The 25077-nt window shown below is 39.3% G+C and overlaps 1 protein-coding gene across 14 annotated transcripts in view; it reads left to right on the top strand.

The window, feature by feature from the left end:
• MAST4 (microtubule associated serine/threonine kinase family member 4) overlaps positions 1-25077 on the top strand; it is a 575525-nt gene that overhangs the window by 484732 nt on the left and 65716 nt on the right. For all 14 annotated transcript variants that reach the window (XM_070519562.1, XM_070519559.1, XM_070519558.1 and 11 more), the window contains 2 exons: positions 14936-15005; positions 20331-20409. In XM_070519562.1, coding sequence (XP_070375663.1) covers positions 14936-15005; positions 20331-20409 — 149 coding nt within the window. The remainder of the gene's footprint in view (positions 1-14935; positions 15006-20330; positions 20410-25077) is intronic.

Raw genomic sequence — 25077 nt, 5'->3', positions numbered from 1 at the left:
ACATTATATCCTAAGAAGAGTGATGCCTAAATTGTAATCCATCAGTATAATGATTAATTTGTAGCATTAAAAAATCATCACACTTAAAAAATATTTGATAGCATAGGAAAATTATAATTACAACCTAATTATAAAGAGCAGGATGTAAAAACTGAATATGGTTGATGACCCTCTTTAAAAGTACATTTGTATACACATGTACACACTATCAAAAACCGGCTAAAGACACCACAACGTTCCATTAGTAGGATCACCGACTTCATTTTTACAATTTGTTTCCCCAGTCCCCCACCATGAGTATGTGTTACCTTTAGAATCAGGTTTTTAAAAGTCATTTTAAAAGTGAGCAGTTCCTTTTCTATGGATTTTAAACGTTTCTCCAGCAAAATCTCATGTGCATATTGCTTCTACCCTCACCATCTGCCTCCAGTTTAAAGCAATTGAAGTTTTTATGTTGAGCATTTTCCAATATTAGTAGCAGTTCTGAAGTTATCCCCTCTGTCTAATTTATCCTTAGTCAGCCCCATGGTGGTGATGGGCACGTGCTGAGAACTTCTACCTAAAGTCACCTAGAAAAGCATGCGTCTGCCCGAGGGGAGCGTAGGATCCGAGTGAAGACTGCAGTGTTTTTTATGCATTAAAATGTCTATTTTTTCTTTTTGGTCTGAGTTCATTGCTGTTGGTGGAAAACATTACAAAATTATTTAGCAGAATTTTTTCCTCTATTTTTTAGTAAAAGATGTTAATTAAAAATATTCTAAATAAAATTGTTTTGTGTTAAGATTCAAAAATTGTAAACCCTGTGTGCTTTAGAGGAAACAGTTTTGTTCTGCTATAGCTTCATATCATAAAATATGAAGGCCAACCCCTCAGGCGTTACCTCATCCGTTTTCCACCTGATGGCACATTTTTAATATTAGATTTGAAACTTCTTACTTTTAAAATTACAACTTGGTTCGATTAATAACCAAAGGTAGATGATGTTCTTCATTATCTGTACTGTATGTCTTGGTACAACAGAGCGGGCAATTCCTACTCCAGTGCCTTGGTATTCAGGTCCTACTGGGCTGAGATCCACTCAGATGTACTCAGGCGGACACTGCTTCCTGTCCTACTGGTCCCCAAAACCGTGACCGCTCAGTGGTCAAATCCAGTGACTTTTTTGTAAAATAATAATATTCCTCCTGAGCACTCTGCAGGATTTGATACCAGGAACCATTTCCTACTTCTGGAATATTTCTCTTCCCTTGCTTTCTATGATACTTTTTTTCTGTATTTCCGTCCTTCTTGTTGGCTCCTTTTTGTTTCCTCATCCATTTTACCTGTTGAGATCCCTTGGGTTACCTCTTCTGTCACCCATTTACTTGTGGCGAGTGCTCTTTGACGAAGGTCTTCTGCTTTACGCGTGTGCCTTTTCTCGCAGCTTTATCTTGGGCCTGGACATCGCTCCTGCACACAGATGCGTGTTTCTATTTACTCGAGCTTTCTCCATGAATGTGTCCCACCAGTGCCTCAAATCCAACTGTCGTCCAGTTCCACGTTTATCATCACCAGTTTTCTTTATTCTCAGTTATTGGCAACATCATCCCCCTGTTCACCCGAGCGCACACCCTCTCAGCCTCATCTTTTGTTGCATCCTCCCTGCTCAGTCTTACTTCCTCTCTGAAATGTGTGTCACACCTGGCCCCTCTGCCCAGCCACTGGTTCAGGTTTTGCGGTAGAATGAGAACCGGGCCTTTTCTCTCTGCGTGCTCTCATTGCCTCTGCCCACTCCATCAAATCTCTCTTCTACATGGAAGCTATTGTTTTTTTTTAAAGACATGAACTTAATTTTGTCTTTTAACTAACGAAAAGTGTTCCATGGTTTGTCATGACATACACGAGTGTAGTGCTTCCCAAAGTGTGATCCCCAGACCAGCAGCCCCAGCACCAGAGGACTAGTTAGAAATACAAACTCTCAGGCCCCAACCCATACCTACTAACTGAGTAACAGTGGGGGTGGTGCCCAGTGGTCTGTGGTCTAACAAATCTTCGAGGTAGTTCTCATGCACTCTCCGGTTTGAGAATTACTGCACTGTAGGCTCTAAAGCCTGGCTGCACGTTAGAATCACCTGTGGAGCTTAAAAGATACCCAGGTGTGCAACATCAATGAACTCTTTAAGGTACTTGGGTGTGGGGGAGAAACATCCCAGGTGCCAGACCAGTGAAATCAGAAACATCACATGCCTGGCCTGGCATCAGTATATATTGTTTTCAAAGCTCCCCAGGGGATTTTGATACATAATAATAAGGTTAGAGAACAACTCCATCTGTAAAATTCGCTTTCTTGAGCAGAATCTAAAGCAGTGTTTCTCAAACTTGATTGCACATTGGAATCACCTGGGAAGCTTTGAAAACGTGACTGATCCTGCCCCAACTCCAATCCCCATTCTGATTTAATTGGACTGAAGTGTAACTTGGTCATTGGGCTTTTTTTTTAAGTTCTCTAGGCTATTTTAATATGAAGCTAAGGTTAAGAATCACTGTACTGAAGCTAGGATTCTGAAACTCGAGTGTGTCTAAGAGTTACCTGGGGCACTTGATAAAAATAGGAAATAGGGACCCCAGGGTCCCACCAGGTGAAGAATCACCTGGAATACTGCTCTAAAGGATAGTTTCAAAGGGACCTCGGATTTTTCTAATTTGGTCTTCCTCCATTCTCTGTGCTCCCCACCATTCACTGCCCTGCCCTAATTTCCCCCAACTCCCCATCTATGGCATCCAATTACTTGGCATTCCTTCAATGTGCCTGCTTAAATCAGTGAGGAAAATACAGATTATTAGAGCCAATAAAAAGTCTTGAATCATTTGATTAGCCATTTGGAAAAAAAGTGAACTGAATAGCCATCTCACTCCTTACACCAACTAAATTCCATTTAGATACAGAAAAAATTTAATTAAAAATAAACCATAAAAGTACTAGAAGAAAATATGGTTGTATTTAGAAAATAATTTGGGAAGGGAGAAAGCCTTTCCAAACAATACAAAGCCTAAAAGCCATAAAAAAAAAGTTGATAAATTTGATTATATAAAAATTCCTCTGTAGAAAAGTTACCATTAGCAACATGAAAAGATAAGCTCAAATGGGTGAAAAGCATCTTCAATGTGTTGACAGAATTGCCTCAATATGCAAAATACAAAAATAAAGCAACAAATGAGTAAAAAAAGAAGACTAACAGCAGCTCAGAGAAATAAAGTACAAACCAGGTAGTTTGTACCAAAAGAAACACAAATAGTTAACATATTAAAAGATGCTTAGCTTCACTCATAATCTAAAGAAATGCGTGTCAAAATAATGTGATGCCACCAAAACCTGAAAACATTCGGTATTGGCAAGACGGAGGGGAGATGGCGCTCTGCGTGCCCCAGTGAGAGGATAGGTCAGCGCAGTGTCTCTGGAGAGCAGCCTGGCTGGATGCACCAACGTGAAGAGGAGCCCTCTCTTGGACCCAGCAGTTCTGCTTCTAGGAATTTAGCTTTTGGATATAATCACTTAAGTATTCAGAATAGTCATTGACCCATCCGAATGCTGAAACCAGTTTAAATGTCCATTAATAGAAGACTAAATTATGATACAAGACATGTTGAAACTTTATTTGGTGCTAAAGATGTTAGCAGACATTAGATGGGCTGATATAGAAAGTCATAGATAGATTATTAAGAAAAAAACAGCAAGTATAGAAATTTATATATATATCAATAAATCACTATATATGGCATGGTATTATTTGGGGAATTTTTTACGATACACAGTACATGGTTGTACGTCTGTATGTGTTTTTGGATAAATCTGTATCCTATAAAAAGAGGTTACATCTGAAGAGTGGAACTGGGAGTGAGGAGGGGGCATGGTGGCCCAAGGCTCGTTGCAGTGCCTGGCACATTTGAGTTCATAAGTGTTCCAATGAATCAATGAATGAGAGTTAGAGGTTGAGAGAGATTTTTAGCCTTTATTGTATACCTCCTTGAACTATTTGAATTTTTGTACCATGTATATAAATGTTTTTCTGATAAAAAGTTTAAAAATATGCTGTACACTTTTAGGACTCTGTCCTTTTGCTTGTTCAGTTTCCTCTGCCTCAGAAGTCTCCTTACCTTTCACTTTTTCGTCTACCACTTTCCTTCAAGATTCAGTTCAGAGGTCATCTCTGTGCAGCCATCCGTTCCTCTCTCTTCTGAATTCCTGGCTTCCTCGCGTTATGTATACCACCATTAGCACAGTATCCCATTATGATTGGTTGGGTCATTTTTTCCTGCACCGTGGTAAGAGCATTGTGGTCAGAGGTGGTCTGATTCATCCAGCTTTCTCCAAAGGCGACCAAGGGTCTGCTACATGGTAGCCAAAAAGGAGGAAATTGTGGCAGTACTTTCCTGTCCAACTGCTAAACACCAGTCTGACTTCAGCTGTCCTGACTCCCAAAGTGATTGACCATTTCCAACCCCTTGAGTATTCTCAGAATACGAAACTCTAGCTTAAACACAGTCTCCAGAATTGCCAGTATTCCATTTCATCCATTGTCACTGCCAACATCATTTCAAGGAAGCCCCAAATATCACTTATCTTTGACTTAATGAGTCTAACAAAGTGCCCAGCATATGTTGACTCTTTTTTTCCCCCAAACTTTGTTGAGATATTGACATATAAGATGTGTAAGTTTAGGGTGTACAGTATGATGGTTTGATACATGTATATATTGTGAAATGATTACCACTATAAGGTTAGTTAACACCTCCATCCCTTCACATAGTTACCTCTGTGTGTGTGTGTGTGTGTGTGTGTGTGTGTGTGTGGTGATAACATTTAAGATTTACTCTCTTAACAAATTTCAAGTATATGATACAGTACTGTTAATTATAGGCACCATGCTGTATATTACATAACCAAAACTTATTCGTCTCATACCTAGAAATTTGTACCTTTTGACCAACATTTCCCCATTTCCTCCACCCTCAGCCCCTGGGTTCAGCCCCATCATTCTGCTCTCTATTTCTCTGAGTTTGGGGTTTTTTAGATTTCACATGTAAGTGAGAACATGCAGTATTTGTGTTTCTCCATCTGGCTTATTTCATTTAGCATAATGCCCTCGCTATGTTGTCACAATAGGCAGGATCTCCTTTTTAATGACGTTTGTATATATATATATCTCACATTTTCTTTATCCATTCCCCTGTCAATGGACACTTAGGTTGTTTCCATGTCTTAGCTATCGTAAATAATAGTGCAGTGAATGTCGGGGTGCAGATATCTTTTCAAAATAGTGATTTCATTTTCTAAGGATAAATACCCAGCAGTGGAATTGCTGGATCATATGGTAGTTCTATTCTTAATTTTTTGAGGAACCTCCATAGTTTTCCGTAGTGGCTGAACCAATTTATGTTCCCACCAGCAGTGTACAAGTGTTCCCTTTTCTTCACATCCTCTCCATCACTTATTGTCTCTTGTCTTTTTGGTAATAGTCATTATAACCTAGTCGTTCTAGGGGTGAGGTGATATCTCATTGTGGTTTTAATTTGCATTTCCCTGATTAGTGATGCCAAGCATCTTTTCATGTATCTTTTGGCCATTTCTGTGTCTTCAGAAAAATGCCTATTCAAGTTCTTTGCCCATTTTTTTAATCCCTTTTTTTTTTTTTTTTTTTTTTGGCTATTGAGTTGTATGAGTTCCTTATACAGTTTGGGTGTTAACCCCTTATCAGATACATGGTTTGAAAACGTTTTCTCCCCTTCTATAGGTCGCCTTTTCATGTTGTTGATTGGTTCTTTTCTGTATAGAAACTTTAGTTTGATGCAGTCCCACTTATTTATTTTGGCTTTTGTTGCTTGTGCTTTTAGTGCCATATCCAAAAAATCATTACCAAGACCCATATCAAGGAGCTTATTTCCTGTGCTTTCTTCTAATAGTTGTAGAGTTTCAGGTCTTACGTTTACGTAAAATAATTATTTGTCAAATGATTAAATATGCCAAAATATATGCCAGTTATATACCTAATTTTTCATGCAAAGAAGGCCTTAAAGACCCTGTCATACTCTTTAAGAGAGTAATCACAACCTTTTTCCTGCCTCAGTACACCCCAACATACTTGAAGGGTTCAACATGTTGTAATTAATAACTGTGGCTCTTTAGGTTAGTGATTCTCTGAAGGTTGATACTGGTGCATACAGAATCTCAGGGTTGCATGTGGTTTGAAACAAGCTCCCCTCACTCCACCCAACAATTGCTTAGGAGTTTATGCTAAAAAGATCATGGACACTTGTAGAGAACATAAACTGAGTAAGGCCCTGAGTGGACACGTCTCTATCATGGATAAGGGTAAATCATGTTTTCTGCAAGGAGGAATGATTAGACTAATTAGAGTGATCTTGTTTTTGCTTCCAATAATCACTTGTTGAATTAAGACCCCATGCCTTGATTTTAATTGTCCTAACAATTTTAAGTGTTCTAATAATTCATGAACCAATTAATCCCCCATTCTGCCTGTGAAAAAATGAAAGCATGAGATTGTGCAGATTTAAGTCAAATATCTCAGTCATGTACTGTTAGGTACTGATTGAAATGAAAACTGATTTGAACAATCAAATGACTAAAGTTGATAGTAAAGTGTACACAAGGTTATGATTTCTTTGCTATGTTTTCCTTTTATAGAGACTTTTAATCTTAGCCCAGGAAAGTAGGAATGATAGACAGTTTAGCTTGGGGGATGTTCCTGTTTTAGAGGAAGGGAGAAATTGTGGAAATAATTGAGTGAGTTTAGAGGAGAGCAGCAGTGGAAGTTGGGTGGGGGACGTTACTAATTTTCATGATTAACCTGAGAGGGCACCTGTAGGCAGCTGGAATTTCCAGAGTGTTGACATGGTAGGATGCTGTTTTTTGGGGTTGATAGGGAAGGAATTTCAGGTCCTAATCCTGTTTTGAGAATACTTGGAGGTTAGAGTGAGGTGAATGTATAAAAGGGACATTCTGAGGTCATTGTTCTCGACCCTGGCAGCATGTTAGAATCACTTCATTGAAAAGAGGTGGCGTAGAACCTGGACATCAGCATTTTTAAAGCTTCCCAAGTGATTCCCCTATGGACCCCAGATTGAGAACTGTTCATCGATCTAATGAAATGGAATAGGAGAGTGAGAGAAAAACATTAGAGGAGAAAGTCTCCAGCCATGGGGATTTCCAAGATCTGTGTGGTTTATGGGAACTGAAAGTCGGAATTCTGATTTGTTAGGTACTTGGCACATTACATATTATTTTGTTATGAAGCAATGGAATTGAATGTCCTTGATTCCTTTAAGTCTGAACATATTTCTGGAGTTCGAAACTGAAAAATGATTAACTATTAAAAGAAAAAAATGCGTACAGGTATTTTTCTTCTTTCAGATAGAATTCCAGAAGCCAAAGGAACATTTAGCATTTGTTAAATGCAACCGTCTTAAATTTAGTATTTATTTTTTAACTAAGAGGAGCTGAAAGGAAGGGGTCTATAATAGAGAATACCTTTAGATTACATTTAGCAAGTTATATGGATATGCCGCATTTCATTTAAATACTTCCTCTTTGACCAGAAATTAGTCAGCAATTGAAGCCAACAATTGGAGAAGAACCAATTTCCTGAGAGCAGCCACTCCTCTTCTAAGTAAAAAGGGAAATTTTTTGTATCTAATTATGTTAAAGAATTGAAATGCCTTCATGTAAGATAGGGAAAAAATAATATGCACACCTTAGGTTACATTGTTTAACTCACTCTTTTTTCCAGATTCAGAGACTAATTAATTATCTAAGATTAATAGAATGCACCATTTCATAAAATTGCATGAAATTTAGGAATATCTGTTACACTGGCTATGTTCTTATCTCCCCTTCCTTGACCTTACAAATGCTGCTCGGTAAGTTGAAACAAAGCCTAAAGTAATCTCTTCTCTATTGCTGGGAAGATGAATTACTGTAGATGGGAGGAAAGCACCCAACTGAAAATCAACTTTCTTCATCCATCTTGACATTCACCAGTCTTTACTCAGGATCACCTTGAGATGTGACATCGATTCAGAGAAATAAGGAAGGGTCAATGAAAAGCTAAAACATTCTCAAGAACCCATTATAACATATCTCCGAGGGATTCATGTCAATGCCACAGCATTTCAAATACAGTACACAAATTCCAGAGGAACAGCTTCATGAAACGGAGACCAGAGGCATCTGTGAGAGTCTCATGACATAGAAATTGACCTGTTATTGGATCTCTCTTCTACTCCCTACATGTTTTCCACCCTGTAACCTCATCAGTCACTCCTTAGAAAGCATCCCATGCACACTTGAGTCTGTTGTGACACGGTACATTCTCTATATGGTATCATCATTGACAGTTTGTTTTCAGACAGTAATTTTGATACACTTAAGGGCTTTGGTTTAAGAAAATTTCCTTTTCACATGAATACGGATCCAGAATTGGTTTTGTAAGATGAGTCTAGAGTTGGCAATGTACAGATCTCATTCTGTCAGCAGACTTAACTCTTTGGGTCTTGTTCATGTGCTTTATCTGTTCTAGCAGGTAGCTCGAAGCTCTGTGCAGAAAAAGGACTTAACACATAATTATTGAGTTAGGAAAAAAACAATACATTTTTAGTTTACTATATAACAGGGACTAGGTTAGGCACTGAGAATTCAAGATATGCTTTTTGTGTGTCTATTCATATAACCAGAGTTTATTCCTCACCAGCATTTAAAATGATAAGTTAGTGGGAGAAAGAAAGAAATGGAATATAGTACACATGTTGTTGTATTCCACTCAATTTTATCTATGGTGACAGGAGACAGAATGATTGAAATTATTATCACTCAAACCTCAATATTTAGCTTCTAGAAGTTTCCTTCTCACAAACATTTCACTAGCACTGTGGACTGGTTTGAATGTCTAAAACAGATCAGGGCTATTAAATCTGTTAGGCATTAAACAGTGTGAGCTAGAAAAATGTCACTTGCTCTAAAGTACAATTAAAAAACAATTTTTAAATATTTAATTAATATAAATGTCTTGTATGAGAACTGCAACTAAATGTAACATTATTATAAATAGTTGCATAGAATGTGGAATATGAGCACATTTTAATATATTTGAAATTATTTTAGGCAGTACCTCCCTAAATAAAGAGCCCTAAAGCCTACCCAGGTATCTAAGTTTTGCTCTTAATTCCCTCTCATGCTCCCAAGCCGTATCCTCTGTCAGTCTTCCCATCTCAGTTAATGCCACCACCTACCCATTAGCTTAGTCCTAAAATCTAGGATCATCTTGTTTGCTCTCTTTCTCCCATCATTCCACTCAATCCACTTTTTCAGCAAATCCTGGTGGTTCTACTGCCAGGACGTGCCTGAGATCTATAGTTTCCCTGTCCAAGTGCCGTCACTCCTTACCGCATCTGCACTGGGAGCCTCCTGACTCATCTCCCTATGCCCCTCTTGCCTGCTCACAGCCCATCGGCCAGAGAACAGATAGAGGGGCTTTCTAAAATGTAAATCAGGGCCAGCCCCGTGGCACAGTGGTTAAGTGCGCACATTCCACTTTGGCGGCCCGGGGTTCACCGGTTCGGATCCTGGGTGGGGACGTGACACTGCTTGGCACGCCATGCTGTGGTAGGCGTCCCACATATAAAGTAGAGGAAGCTGGGCACCGATGTTAGCTCAGGGCCAGTCTTCCCCAGCAAAAAGAGGAGGATTGGCAGCAGTTTGCTCGGGGCTAGTCTTCCTCAAAAAAAAACCAAAAAATATAAATCACATCCTACCCCTCTATGGAGTGGAGGGTCAATAAATATTTGTGGAAGGAATTAATCTGCCAGGTGGCAGTGAGGAGTGGTGCTGACCATAAAAGGATCAGTATGGCGGGGACAGGGAAAACTCAAAGAGGCTCAGATGAAAGCCTTGGTTCATGTGTATAATCCTCTCTTTGCTTGAAAACCCAGGCATGTGTGTCTGTTTCTGTTCATTGACCCGCGGTGAACACTTCACAGCTTACCCAGAGGCAATTCCACTGGAGGCCCATCAAGGTTTTTCTGTGTCCACTTAGAGTCCAAACAGCTGCCCAGGTTTAGTTAATAGTCTGTGATTACACCTGGAGAAGAGCCAGTTTCTGAGACAGCTGTCTAAGTGAGAGGAAGATTTCTAACTCTCTTCTTGCATCAGCTGGGTCTGGAAGGACAGGCTCAAACTTCTTAGGTGATTTGGACTATTAGTTTTCAAAGTTCACTGAGCTTGAGGTTCCTGCGTAATGTTCCAGTGCCAACTTTATCTGCTGGCATTTGTCTTGCAGGGAGATCCTAGGTTTGATTCTTTAAAGTTTGGTCTTAAAGTTTTTAAGCAGAGCCAGTGTGTTGCTGAGAATCTCCCACAAAGCAATAAGAAACACAGCACTGATGGTTCTGTTGTAAAACGTCACAACTCGTTTCAGCAGATCATCAAGTAATGACAGCAAGGATTCAGATGGGGGCTCACTCTTGATCCACCAGGAGTTTCAAATGGCAGTTATCATTAAGTCTTGGATTCCCTCAGTCCTGATAGACAATCAAGGCACCCAGAAACTATCATTTTGTGAACAGACAGCTATTAAAAATACATTAATAATCTATAGTGGGTATAGCATATGCCTTTTCAAAAGATTTGCAGCTTGTTTCTCTGTAGTGAAGACACAGGACTTCTCCAACCTAATTACAAAGCAATCAAACAATTTAATTAATCTAGAAATCACTTTCTTAACAATAACAGCTTCTAAAATGTGGCACCCTGTGCAGCGCCATTAGGTGAAGTACCGTTTTGATAAACTGCTTGCGTATTAGCCATGCTCGTTCCCCTTGAGGGTTGTGGAGTTAATTACCTACCCAGTGCCTGACCGCTACTAGGGTTTACTTTACCAGGTCAGAAACATCAGCAGCGATAGCAGCAGTCTCTAAAGTGTCCTAGCACTCAAACATCCAAGAGCCAGCCAGTCCCCGAGAGCAGCAGGACTGGAGTTATAAGCCAGTGCTGCACATATGGGCAGAGAATTAACTGGCACCAGTTTTCATTTGACAGTCTCTCAGGTATTGCTTTGCAGATGGGTGGATGAATTCAGAGAGCAGTGCTGCGAGGAGTGAAGGTCATGTGTAGGACGCTGGTTTCAGTCCATCTTGCTTTCTCATCCTGGGGAAGCGCTGTGCATGTCCGCAGCAATCTGGTCCTCATCTCTGAGTTAAGAATGTGTAAGTTGTGCTTTATAATTTGATCTATTTTAGATTAGCAGTATTTCGATCACTGTACAACCAAATAGTATCCCTAAGTCTTCAGAGACCAAGTAGATAACATAGAAATCAATTTTTATTTCAAATAAGAACAAAGACTTCAGAGATTGACTTCTACTGTCTCATCTGCTAATCTTATAATTTCTCCCCTAAGGAAGATTGAGGAATTCTGTAATAAATGACACAAAAATCTACCAAATACTCATCTGCCCTTTTCCTCTGCTATCACTCCCACCCCACTTGTCTCTCCAAATTCCCTGTTAGTGAGGCAGTCATTCTCCAATCCACCCACATTATCACTTTTAGTCTGTAATCTCTTTCGTCACTTGTTTCTAATCTGTCACCAATTATATTTGGTTTGCTCACCAAAATATCTTTTCTGTTGGCTTTCCACGTCCTAATCTAGCTCCTCCTCCTCGGCCACTCCTCTGTCCACCCAGCACACTCAGGCCAGGTTAAAATCTCAACATCTCTCTCCCCTCCAAGCACCCCTAAGGCCTCCCACTAGTTGGCACCAGTACATGGAGTTCACAGTGCATTGGCTCTACCAGTCTGAATTCCCTGCTTCTGGAGAGCCTGTCTCTCCTGCATCACCCCTCCATGTCTGGCTTGTTTCTGTCCCCTTCCTGAAATCCATCCATTTCTTCTCTTACCTTAAGCTTGCTGAGCTGCCCTCAAATTAAGCAAATTAGTCTCTTGCCCTTGAGGTATTATGAGGGACTCTAGTTCACGCCACCATCATTTTCTCTAATATCTCACTACATTTAAGAGCCTTTGTAATAATGGGGGATTCGAGGGGCAGGGGAGTGTTTGCTTTTCAATTTAGCTCTTCAATCTGACATGAAACAAGAAGAAAGATCTGTGATTAGTGAAATAATGCGGATGGCTTTGAAGTCTTGAAGGTGAAGATGTGGGAATTTAGGTTTGGTTTTACAGCAGTATAGGAATAGCTGAGGAGAAAATGAGGAGTATTTTCAATTGGTGGGCCTGGGAAGGCAGCACAGTATGGTAAGGCAAAACCCAAAGATTAAAGCTAGCCTTGATTTTATTTTTTTTTTTTAAGATTTTATTTTCCTTTTTTCTCCCCAAAAGCCCCTGGTGCGTAGTTGTATACTTTAGTTGTGGGTCCTTCCACTTGTGGCATGTGGGGTGCAGCCTCAGCATGGCCTGATGAGCAGTGCCATGTCTGCGCCCAGGATCCAAACCGGTGAAACCCCGGGCCGCTGAAGTGGAGCGCATGAACTTAACTCCTTGGCCACAGGGCCGACCCCAGCCTTGAGTTTTTAAGAGCAGAGTTAGCATACCTCCGGATCTCTATCTCTGTTCATTCGTCCTGGAAGTGATGGGTCATCATGTATTATGAGATGTTACATGGCTTCCTGGGAGCCACCCATAAAAATCTCTAAAAGTGAAAAGGGTTTTAAGTTAATTCCTTGTTTCTCTCTTCTTCAGATTCTTAAAAATATTTAATAAGCTCTCTGTAGTTGTTCTGGTTGATCTCATTAAAGTCTCCGGATATAGTGTTCTCTTTACAAAGAACACAGGGCTAAGACTTTGGTGCCATGTTTCATTGGTCTTATTATTTATTCTAATTGAATCGGGGAATAGGGATTGTTCTCAAAATGCCTTGGCTTCAAACAGTCCATTGTTTGACTCTCCTAATTGTTCATTTCTCCTAATAATTTACCAGTAGTCTGCTCTATATGAAGTGTGAGCAAAGTGAATATTTGTTCCAAATCAAAAACAAAATCTACACGAAGATTTCTGGCATTAGATTTGTTTCCCTTCAGGAAACAAAATTGTTAGCCATCTTGAAATTATCAAGACCTTTTAAGGAATATGAAGTGTGTTGTACAAGCTAAGTTGGGGAGGGGAGCGGGGGGAATGAAGGCTGTTGAGAGAAGTCGAAAGAACTTAATTTAGCTGTGTAGCTAAATGGACAAATAGAGTCCCAGATGACTGGATGACAAAAGCAGAATCCATTTCTCCAGGGGCCCTAGGAACAACAGATGCAAAGGCATGATAAATTTCACTGCAGCAGGGGGAAAAATGCTTCGTGATTCTCTCTCCATAAAGAAATAAGCTTCTCAGCTTTTCCCAGTTAAACGGCTTTAATTGTGCTGTCTGTCATAAAGTTAATAGCATCTGTTGAAGAAAGACATCACTATAAAATCTGCAACCTTAAGTTAATTGAAAAATTTCAGTAGAGGTATAGCCAGTCCAGAAGTCCTCAAGGTAACACTAAACCTATTCTCTTTAATGTGTTAGGCTAGTTGCACACCGATGATAAACTGTTTACCTTTACAGCTAGGTACTGACTTTAACGTGCAATCTTGTATTCCTTACGCCTAATTACAGTTGTCACTTCCACCACAAAATCAGTAATGTGGCCACTGGCTTGCTGTTAGGGATTAAACATATCTTTCTGACGTGTTTTCTGTGTTTCAAGAATATAGGGGATTAGTTGGCAGCCTCACCTCCTTATTTAAACCAGCTGCAGTCCCATCCGGGCCTCTGACGATTCTGCCCATCTAATGAAACATGCAGAGGGAGGCAGGGCGGTCTGCAGTGTCCTGAACTTCCCCGCACCAGCTGCCTGCCGAGCTTTCTCGGTGATCAGCAGCAGGTTGAGTGTTCTAATAGAAAAAGTAACAAGCCCCCAAGAAGTTGCCAACTTATAGTGAGCAATCTGGGCTCCACCCACCTCAGGACTCAGGGAAAACACCCTCTGCCAGCCAGCCTTTGTGTGGCTATGGCTTTCAAAGGCTGCCTGGCCAGTCACAGCCCAGCTGCTAAGGCGCAGAGGGACTATTGACGGAAGTCTTGGTGAGGGCTAAGTTTGCTGGGCCACTCTGGCCGTGCTGAAATAGAGCTGGGTCATTTTAGAAATAGGTCCAAACTGCTGGGTTCTTCCCAGTGTTTTACGACTAGTTCTGACATTTCTACCTTTAAAATGTGTGCTTTGGAATATGAGGATTTATTTTCAAGAACTCAGACTTTAATGTTTCCATAAATAAAAAATACTAAGGCTGTCTCCCCCTACCCCCACCTCACGTTGAACCATATACTTCCCCATCCATCCTGCTGTCGGAAATGTTAACATCTGAAAGAGCAAGAACCAAAACAGTTGTACAGCCATGTGCCGCTTAACAATGGGAATATGTTCTGAGAAATGCGTCATTAGGCGATTTTGTCACTGTACAAGCATGTGTGCATTTACACAAACCTAGATGGTATAGGCTACCACACACCTAGGCTATAGGGTACTGATCTTATGGGACCACCGTTGTATCTGTGGTCTGTCGTTGACTGAAACCTCATTATACAGCACATGACTGTGTATTTGTTATTCCATAGGACTGAACTATTTAAATTATTGAATATATGGAAGACTGCTGGTTGGTGTTGGAGGTGGATGTGTTTATGCATATATCTTGCACACTTGGAAAGCTGTGCTGGAGCTCACGTGCCCCCCACCCCCACCCTAATCCCTGCTTCAAGTAAAACTAAAACATTTTCCAGGAGATGGACATTTTACAAAAGTGTACAGAAACTTATTACTAAAGAGAAGAAGATTCTGGATGTGGATAATGATAAAAATACAAAAGCATGTTGTAAATTTTTCTCTTCTTTCTCTCTACAGGAAATAGCCCTCAAGATAGTCCAAGAAATTTCTCCCCCAGTGCCTCAGCCCATTTTTCATTTGCACGAAGGTAAGGGCCTTTGGTGAGTGGAATAATGAAGAGCTATGTAGAGAATCCCAGCCCCGCCCCTTCTCCTTTGTGAGGTCCTGCTCCTTGATATCATGTAGGACTTTCTCTGAAGCTCCCCCGCCAAAGATAGCTTTAGGCAACTGCAGAACTTTGTTATAAACACTCCTGCTATAACAGTTTTAATGATGATTTCTGCCTCATGGTAGAGTTATCTGTACCTCTCATGATCCTTCAACTAGATGGTGGGCTCCCATGAGGGCAGGAAATGACTGTTTCCATCTTTTCTCGCCTCCATAGTGCAGTGCCTTGCACATGCTTGATGCTCAACAGATTTTTACTGAATTATCTGAACTTGTATTATAAGGACTTGATTTATCTGTGTGTCCTGGTACAATTGGTTTTGTTGTCGTTGAAATACATTTTTTTTAATGGTCTTTCTTGGGATCACAAGAAATAATAAACTCTAAGATGCTCCTTTACTGGAGAGCATCAAGCCAGCAATTTAGTGATCCCCTTGAGATAAAGCCATGTGTGAACTATAGGATGGTTTATGTTATCTCTTCCTTTCCTAGTTAGAAATGGAGCCCAAATATCAAAGATATCTATGTCTCATATCTGGGTCACTGAGTTGAGAAGTGTGGTTGTCGTTCCAAGGATAGTGGGCATGTGATCTAATGTTAAGACTTTTCCGTTCTGGATCATCTGTGGTTTTGCCAAGTCAGAGGACTCTACACAGGCACCTCTTCTGTGTCCTGCGTGTGGAATTAATCCTCCACCCTGTCATATTCAAACCTTCACCTTCCTGGCCTCCGTCCTCCCTCTCATATATATATATAAATCTACCCTGTCCTCTTCTGCCCAGGGAAAACACAGGGAAAACAAATCTCCAGCTAGGTCTCTGAATATTCAGGACTAATTTGGTTTATGGACTGAATGTCCCAGATCTCTGCTAAATTTTCCTCAGAGACCTAACCATACCTTGAAGTAGATTAAAATAGCACTTAATAAAGACACAATGATAGGTTTAAAAAAAATAGATTTAATGATGCTACTAACTACCAAAGCCTGCAGTGTCCTCATAGCTGTTTGTTTAGTGTTTTATATTGCTAAATCCAGAGAAAAGGATCTGTTTGCCACATTTCCAGAATTCTCAGGAAAGCTTCCCTTGTAAACATCACACATTGCCCACCATATGGTAAATGCCCACGTGTGTTAGGGGCCGGGCCTCCACCACGGGAAGGGCACAAGAGTAATTAAGATGTGCTCTCCAAAGAACTTCTTGAGACCCACACGCTGATTTTCCCCAATTCCAATTTTTATTCTTTTAGTCCTCATTTTAAGCACTGTAAAGAAATGTGAAAATTAACTGATCTCACAAAGCCTGTGTTTGTCCAATGACTATTAATTCATGATGGTGCTAGTATTCTAAGTGAAAAAGAAAATATTATAAAAATTGATAAACAAGAACTCACCATAGTCTTTAAACACAGCTCTTTAAAAAAAGCGAATGCATTTAATTACTTTAAGTAGTAAGAAAAAGGCAAATCTCATTACAGCATGCATTTAAACATGACAGAAATCATAGTCTCTTAATCCTATCAGATTTATAAAAATGAAGAGAATCTAATAATTAAGTAGGTGACTGGAGGACAGACGAATCTGGTTTCTATGCTATAAAAAAATACACAACTCCCCAGGCATGTTAATTTTTGACAATAAACCATAAACCGTGACAGAAGATTATCACAGGAGACCTCTAGTTCATTTTGCATGAATTTCCAGATGGAACTCCCTCCACACTCTTCAAAAAGTATTAATTTAGATTAGGACGTGAGTGATCATCTATTTAAACTTTTATTCATGTAAGCAGAACCCTGTATTTGCTATGAAAACTCAAATTGGCATATTTTTATTTAACATCTGGGGTCTTTCTTTTCCATTTTAAAGTTGATTTTCATTCAGGAAACAGAAATTTCACTCATGGGTTTCCATTTCCTTCCATTTGGTATGCATCTCTGAGCCTTTAGGAAGTAACGCCATTTTGAGACTCCCACATTCTAATATTTTGTGTATTTAGTCCAACAGAGGAGAGATTGCCCTGTTTTAAAAATTATTCTTGGGTGCAGGGATAAAGTTAAAGCTTAGTAATCTTTTCTGATTTTACTTATGCCGTGTGATAACACTCCCCCAGTAGACTTCCCCTGTATGTGATAGCTTAATTTTATTCTGGAAAATAGGACAACACACACTTGCTTTCCATACTATCTAATACATATTTGAGAGTAAAATCATCAAGTTAATTTTTTAATATTGAGTTAAAATAGAAGGATGAAAATGAGCATGGTAGTATAGCAGATTTGGTCTGGAGCAAGGAAACATATTTTTCCTTTGCTAATAACTGTGATAGATTTACAATCCATCTCATTGTGGAGTTCCTTAAGGTTCTTTTCTTGGTCTTAAGATGGGCATCATAATGTTGTTCTGCCTTTCCCACAAGTTGCAAAGGTTTCTGCATTATAACTTGCTTTCACTTTCATTGAAAATATAGAGCCCTGAAAATACGCCATGGATGTCTCCTAGTTGCCTAGGTGATATTTACCAGGTTAAATCTCGGAATATGTTTTCACAAGCAAATTACCAGAACAAACTTGCCTGCTGGTTTCAGATCATCAGACAGTTGTCAAGTTCCAGTGGGCAGAGTTACTCTTTAGTTGGTTACATTATATTAGTATCATTCAACTTGTTCCAGTACCAGCTAGAATATAAAATGTATCACGCCAGGTGACTATGACAATTAAACAAATAAAGAAATCTACTTCCTCTTTATATAGTTATAATAGCCAGGTTGATGTAGGGACTTTCCTTCTTTCTTTCTTGCATACCATATTAATCTGAAGTTTTGTGAGTAGTATTGTAATGATGTTTTTTTGCCAATCTCTTTGTATCCTGTGTTCCCATCAGGTGTTTTTCCCTTCTTACTTTTTCATTTAGTGTAACATTGATATTTCCACCCACAAAGAAAATACTCTTTTCAAAAAACCTTGTTTTGGCAAGAATGTAGTCTTGCGTTCAGATAACATTTTATTGATAGCTACTGCAAAGAAAAGACAACATTATTATTGGATCCAAATTGCACTTGTGTGATAGCTTTCTTGAAAAAAGGGCATGCTCTTCTGTAAGTACTGTATATAGCATATATAGTAACTCCTTATGTGTGGTTGTCATGGTAATGAAAATGCAATGGTCCTATGTGCTCCATTTGAGTAAATAGACACGGACAACTTAGGGAACCTTATAAAACAATTTATTTCTGGTCTGTGGCTACACAGAGTACTGAACACATTCTTGTTTAAACACCTTTCTAGTTGTGTGTTTTCTGGAGTAAGCAAATGTAATTTATGCTTCAGAACTAATAAGAGCATGTCTCTTCTTGAAATTGTTCATTCATCTGAAATATGTTTATTGATACCTGAGGGAAAGGAGAGCTAATGAATCACAAAACGAAGTCACGGAGGGGGAAATTGTGTCCCTCACTCTTTCCAGAGACTAGTTTCTGATAATTGCTATTAAATGGACTGAATAATTCATTTAAAATCATATCCTTTTTTTTTTACTTTTAAATATTGGAGGTGTTTATAAAGTACAGGCATGAGTTTTTAAGTCTTTCGTAAGTAGCCAAATAAGGTCAATCTGTGTCTATTTAATTGATAGATGTCTTTATATGCATGTTATTATAATTATTTTCTTCTTAAATCTTTAACATTTTCAATTGTTTAAAAGTATTTTTAAAGACTGTATGGCTTAATTCTCCTCATTCATTTTATCTGATCTATTTACAAACATCTTATTTCGCTTCTTTTTTTAAAAACATACTTGATTCAATTGTACTTCAATCATGGTCACAGAAATGACAGGTAAATTTTACTAAAATCTTAACGTTGTAGTACTTCTGTGCTTTGTCCACTTGAATTTCTGCATTTTGTCTTTGTGGACCATTTGCATTTATTAGAGGCAACATCTATGGTAGCCTATGATTATATTTTCCCTTGAATGTAATTTAGGCTAAAATGTCAGTTTTTTACATGAACATCTAATTGTGACATTTCTCAACTTCAAGTCTAATGCTGTTGAATTCTCTGACTTCAACTTATTATGAATATGTCTGTACTAAATTTGGTCCATTCTTATCTCTCACTTGGTAAATTAATGTACTCATGAATTACAGAGTCTACGTATGATACTCCATCTAAGAATGCACTATGGCTCTTTATAAAGTGTGTTTTTTCCATTTTTCCCCCTTGGCAAATGTGCATGTATTTGTCTTTGCAACGTCATGTGATTTTGAAGACACAGTCTTACTCGAAATTGCTGGAAATTCTCTGGAAGGCCAGAGATTTCAGAAAATTTGCTTTCTTATGTCCCCTTCTCTTGGCGACAGTATGATCTCCACTACTTCATTAACTCTTCTGAGGCCCTTGTAATGACCTGAATTCAAAACCCAGAAGCTACCCATTCTGTCATCATTTGGAGATAGAAACCGCTCTCTTCAAGACTCCTCACAGCTTTGCCTCGATGACTGGGGCAGACAGCTCTACTCTTTGCATTAGCTTCTATCACTAGTGGAGAATTTTCATTCTGCCCCTGCTGTCACTGCCCAGAACTGGGCTTCATAGTCATAAACCCTGCCAGAGGCTTTTGCTGCAACGCTTTATAAAGCCAGGTCATGTCAGAAGGCAGGAACTCTTAAGAGATTCTGAGCATAAGGTCAGTCGCTTTCCTAGTGCTGAAGTTATTTGCCACTTAAGGCTTGAGCCAGCCATGAGCCCACTGATCCCTTCTTCCCTAGGTGTGCTGAGTGGAACTATTCCCTTGAAAATAATAGGCGGAAGGTCTTTAGGATGCAGTGGAAGTCCCCACAGGCTCTTGTACCATGCTGGGAGTTCAGGCCTTTCCAAAGATCATGGCCCCAGTTATCAGTTTCCAGATAAGAGTGGTTTTCCTCCTCCCGTTCTGTTTTTATTCATTTGAATCTGCTGAGTCTGACCATTGTAATTATCCCTGGTATTCATTTTGTCAAAGTGTGTTAGTGAGAGATCAATAATATGGATCAACCCATTCACTTTCTACTTGTTTGGGTGTATCGATTCAGTTTAAATAAAAGTCAACCTGCTGTATAATGTTTGTTTACCCTGGTCCTTGCTGAGCATTGCCATATCCTCACTGACTGTTTGTGTCGATCGTTTGACTGAGAATACTCGGTCTCCCTGGGGTTCCGGGGTAACAGTACTCCAGTGTTAGCCTAAGCTAATCTCCCTTTCTCAATAGGACTGATGGACGCCGCTGGTCCCTGGCTTCTCTCCCCTCCTCTGGCTATGGGACAAACACGCCCAGCTCCACGGTCTCGGTAAGTGCCTGACTTCTTTGCTCTCCCTCACAACCACAGAGTTCTTACACAGGCTGCGTTTTCTCTGAGTGTTTCCTGGTAGGAAGGAGAAGATAAATTCTATGTGTCTGCCGCTCTGAATAAGTTACCTGTCAAATGATGAGCCGACAAACATAAAAAGGACATACTTTTGCTTCAAGCTTTTAAACTCTGGTGCACAAATTGAGTAAGTCCCACGATCACAAGTTTGGAGAAGATTGGGAGCTTTGGTTTTAATACCATTTGTTGTTTTGGGGGGAAAATGCAATCTGGTTTCATTGCATTGGTTCCACGCCAGTGAGATTAGTACTGAAAATGCCATTAAACTTTGATGGCCTGGGTCTTTTTTTCTTGTGTGGCTTAGATGCAGGGTTTATTTATTTTGGCAAGCCTTAAATTTGTCTGTGCCTTCTAAGTAAGAGCTTTAAGGAGAGATTAAAAGAACTTAGTAGTACTTAAGATAAATAAAGAGACAAGATGAAACCATGAAAATGGAATAGAGGAAGAAGGATGCTCTTGCCCCAAACTGTAACAGTTCAACAAGAGCCCTAGCAATTCCTGGAAACGATTCAGTAGGTTAGATATATGCTTTCTCAGTTAAAGTGGTGAAGTTGTTGGATATCTGTCTCTGCAGAGCTTTAGAAGTCAGTGGTCATTTAGAAAGATCTGGTATGATGTAGGTGTTCAATGGATACCTAATGGAGTGGTCTGAATGCTCTTGTACCAGCCAGGAATGGGGACCTGATGATTTTAGAACCCCTTCTGATTCATTTTCGTCTCCATTTTGTCAAACTCTCTGGTTTATTGTGTAGGGCTATCCAGCTCTTGTTGTTTCTCACAGACGCCAGCGCTGTGCTAAGCCTATAGATTCAGCCGCTTAATAATACTTGACTTGAAAGAAACTATAGTTAAATTTATGAACTCAACCTGGTATCTCCACTGCCTTATATTTTGTATTTCCAGAATTCTAGATGCAGTATAGTGTGGGTTTTCTACAGCACCTTTAAAACTGACTTGTTAAAATCTGCTGGATTACTTTTACCATCTCATTATAGTATTTTACTGAGGAGAGGTAATTTGTTTTCCTGTCCATTATTGCATTTTGTTGTGGTATGTCGGTTTTTTGTTCATTTAGATCATTTTTGTGAAACATCCTGACATCCTTGAGTAGTTTCAGTGGCGCATCAGCCTCACGTAAGAAAAAGATGCTTAAAACTCCTCAGTGGCTTCAGGGGATAAAATTGTCACTGAATAACAGTAAAGTCACCGTTGGTTATTGTGTCAGTAACCATCATTGGTTATTGACCCATATTTTAGATGTTGAAAATATGGACAACCACAGTATGAAAACGAATGCTAAAACTGATTCACCAGAAAGAAAAAAAAGTAACTTTCTAAATTTTAATTATTGTTCTTCCCGGACTCTTCGGCATCTCCATGCTCAAAATTTATTTCTTCTCTTGAATCCAAATTCTTTTTTATTTCAACTATACCACCTTGCTTTACCCTTCAGTCAAACTTTATTATAGTTTGAATACAGAAATTTCTCTTTGGCAAGAAAAATGGGCGAGAGTGCAGGATCTTTCTTCTTTCCATCTCTAACTAGTAAATCATATACCATTTTAAAAAGTAAATCTATAAAAAAAAGGGGTGAGCTATATAGAATCAGACCTCGTCTGATACAAATAACTTTAAAAAACAATTTTTGGATAAACATTTATTATGTGCTAGGCACTAGTCTAACTACTTACAATACATTGGCTCTTTTAATCCTAGCAACATAACCGTATCAGGTGGCTGCCATTATTTTCTTCGTTTTATGGATCAAAAATGTGAGACAAAGAGAATAAACTGAGGGGCTGTTTTCCAAGCCCCTTGTTTTACCAATAAGAATATAGTAAGTGGTCTAGACCCCGGGCCCTTGGCTCTTTTTAAGGAATTTACATGGTATTTCTTAAAACAAACTTTATAATGAATAAGCCTGACCTGGCCATCTGTCATAATGGAATCATTGCTGTCCTTGACTTCTATATGTGCCTAAAAGAAGTCTCTTGAGACAATTTCTAGTCACACACACATATTCTGTGTTTCTAACAGCTTCTGACCAAAGGTAAGACAGCTTTTCTCTGGAGTATTTATTTTATTGAAGAAGATGATATCATGTAATTGTTGATCTCATATTCCTATTTTTTCCTTCAAAATGAAATTTTAGCTTTCAAAATTACTCTTTTTGCCAAAAGACATAAGGAACTGTGAAATTTGTGGAGTATAGGTGCCATTGCACAAAGTTCAGCTATCTTTTCTTCTTGTTGGTTTTTGATAGAAATGTTGAGCAAAAATTTGAAAAGCTATTTCTCATTTCCTTCAGTTTCTTTGTGTTCTTGTCCTGTAAATATTAGGGCAGAAATTGTGCAAAACTGCTTAGTAGTTGCATTTTCTTCTTTTCTAAGTCTAATCTGAATCACTCTTAGATTCTCATTTTCTGGGTTAACTATTAATCATTCGGCCGATCAGAAATGCATTTTAGTTATTTTCTAAATAAAAATACAGAATATGTGCAAATAAAATTACAACCACTTTAAAAATATAGCTTAAGTTTTACAGATGATTGTGTTGTTAGCTGAATTCCAGGACTGCTCATGTTGAAATGCAAACTCCAGGTCTTTCTCCTTTGGATATTATGGAAACTGCAAAATTGGCAAGTGTTAAAAATGCTGTGTTCTGAAATTGGAAACATTTGGTCATATGAAGTTAATCATTCCTTCCAGAGAATATTCAGTATTGCAACTTCTTTTAACTTCAAATTTTGCTCAGATCATAATTTTTAATCTTAAGTAATATGGATTTGCAGCAGTGGGAGGACATTCCTCCATATATTTCTTACTAGAGAGATGATTTTCTGCTGAGGGAAAGAATGGAAATAAGAATATAAATATCTAGAAATATGTGGTATGGCCATAAAATGATATTACTTTTAATAAATAACAAGTAGAAAATTATGCATGCATATGAGTACTGTCCTTTACAAAATGGTTGTCTCGAGAGACTAAGTGCTTGTTTGAATGATATCATTATTCGTAACATTTTTTGGAACTCTTCTCATTGCCTCAAGAACTAGCAGCACATTGTTTTGTATAAATCTTCACTCTCTGGAAGTGGATTTGATTTATGATGTAGTCAAAAGTCGTATGCAAACGAGTTGTGTGATGAGACTCACTGGCACCATACTTAGAGAACACGCTAGAAATATAAAGTAATGAGACTCAGTTTATTGGGAAAGTCCCAAACTCATTCTTGAAACTCTTGTGAAAGTGGTCTTCCAAGATGTTTGGACGAGTGGAGCTGTCCTTTCAGTAAGTGCGTGAGGCCTTGCCCACAGCCCCTGGAGCCTCTGCTGTCCTGGCAGCTCGCTCCGCTGGTGCTGCAGGTCCTCCGAGTCCCTGACCTCGGCTGAACCTGAACCTTGGGCTTCTCTGTTGTGCAATGTCAACTCACTTTTAGGGCCCCATTTGACGCCTTTTGAATCCCCAGGATGCTTTGCTGGCCTGCACTTGTTCCCAGTGCTGTGGACCCGTCCTGGTGTCACTTGGGTTTGGCGTCACCTTGTTCTTCTTTATACCTTGCTTGTTCCGACTGAGACGAAAGAGTCTCTCTTCCCAGGGAAGCTCCTTGCCTCCTCACTTCTTTAATACTGTGAAGGTTGTAATGCTTACTTAGACCACTGCATCATTCAGTTTAACATCCTCCCCGTCAGTAAGCATGGGGCACCTTCTTTATGGAGGTCAGTTATGTGGCTATATATATGGTGTAACCACAGTATTCTCTTCTTAGAGTTAACACATTAGCATTTTGTTACGTTTGCTACAGCTATTTTTAAAATGCATTTTTATTTTGTTTAGTAAATGTTAAAGGTGCCGCTAAAGCCCTTCCCACCCAGTCCGTTTATCCTCACTCCCTTCACAGAGGGAGCCACTCTCCTCAAGTCTCTTAGTGTCGTCCTCGTGCAAGAACAGGTCCATAATACCTCATGTGAAACTCTGGAGCCTGGGATGTTTTGGAATTAATTTTCACATTTTAGAAAGGTAACATGATCTCCATACTGTACATAACAGCCCAGTTATGTACATAACAGCAAAACATAGCTCTGCTTTGTAGTTATATTTCTCAGATGGACTAAAAGCAGTGTCGTTTAGCCATTCACCTTTTCTACCTTATCTTTCTCCAAGGATTGAGCAATAGTTTTCAAAAAAGCAAATCTATACCCAAGGAATAAAAAACTTCACCACCACTAAAGCTGTTAAAAAGAAAAAGGTGGGGCCGGCCTGGTGCCATAGTGGTTAGGTTCCCGTGCTCTGCTTCAGCGGCCCGAGGTTCATGGGTTTGGATCCTGGGCGCAGACATACACACCACTCATCAGGCCACACTGTGGAGGTGTCCCACATACAAAATAGAGGAAGATTAGCACAGATGTTAGCTCAGGGACAACCTTCCTCAGACACAAAAAAGAAAAAAGTAGTCTTAGCCAAAGAAGAGAGGGAAAAAAATTCCAACTATTTTCAAACAATGGCGTCATTCAGAAAAATATCTTCTTCCCTTCTCCTTTATACCCAGGGCACATATCGATGGCAATTGCATCAAAAGATAGCATGC

Source organism: Equus asinus, chromosome 10 (genome assembly GCF_041296235.1).
Source record: "Equus asinus isolate D_3611 breed Donkey chromosome 10, EquAss-T2T_v2, whole genome shotgun sequence".
NCBI lineage: Eukaryota > Metazoa > Chordata > Mammalia > Perissodactyla > Equidae > Equus > Equus asinus.
The sequence above is the reverse complement of the archived record's forward strand: the minus strand, read 5'-3'. Positions and strand labels throughout refer to the sequence as shown.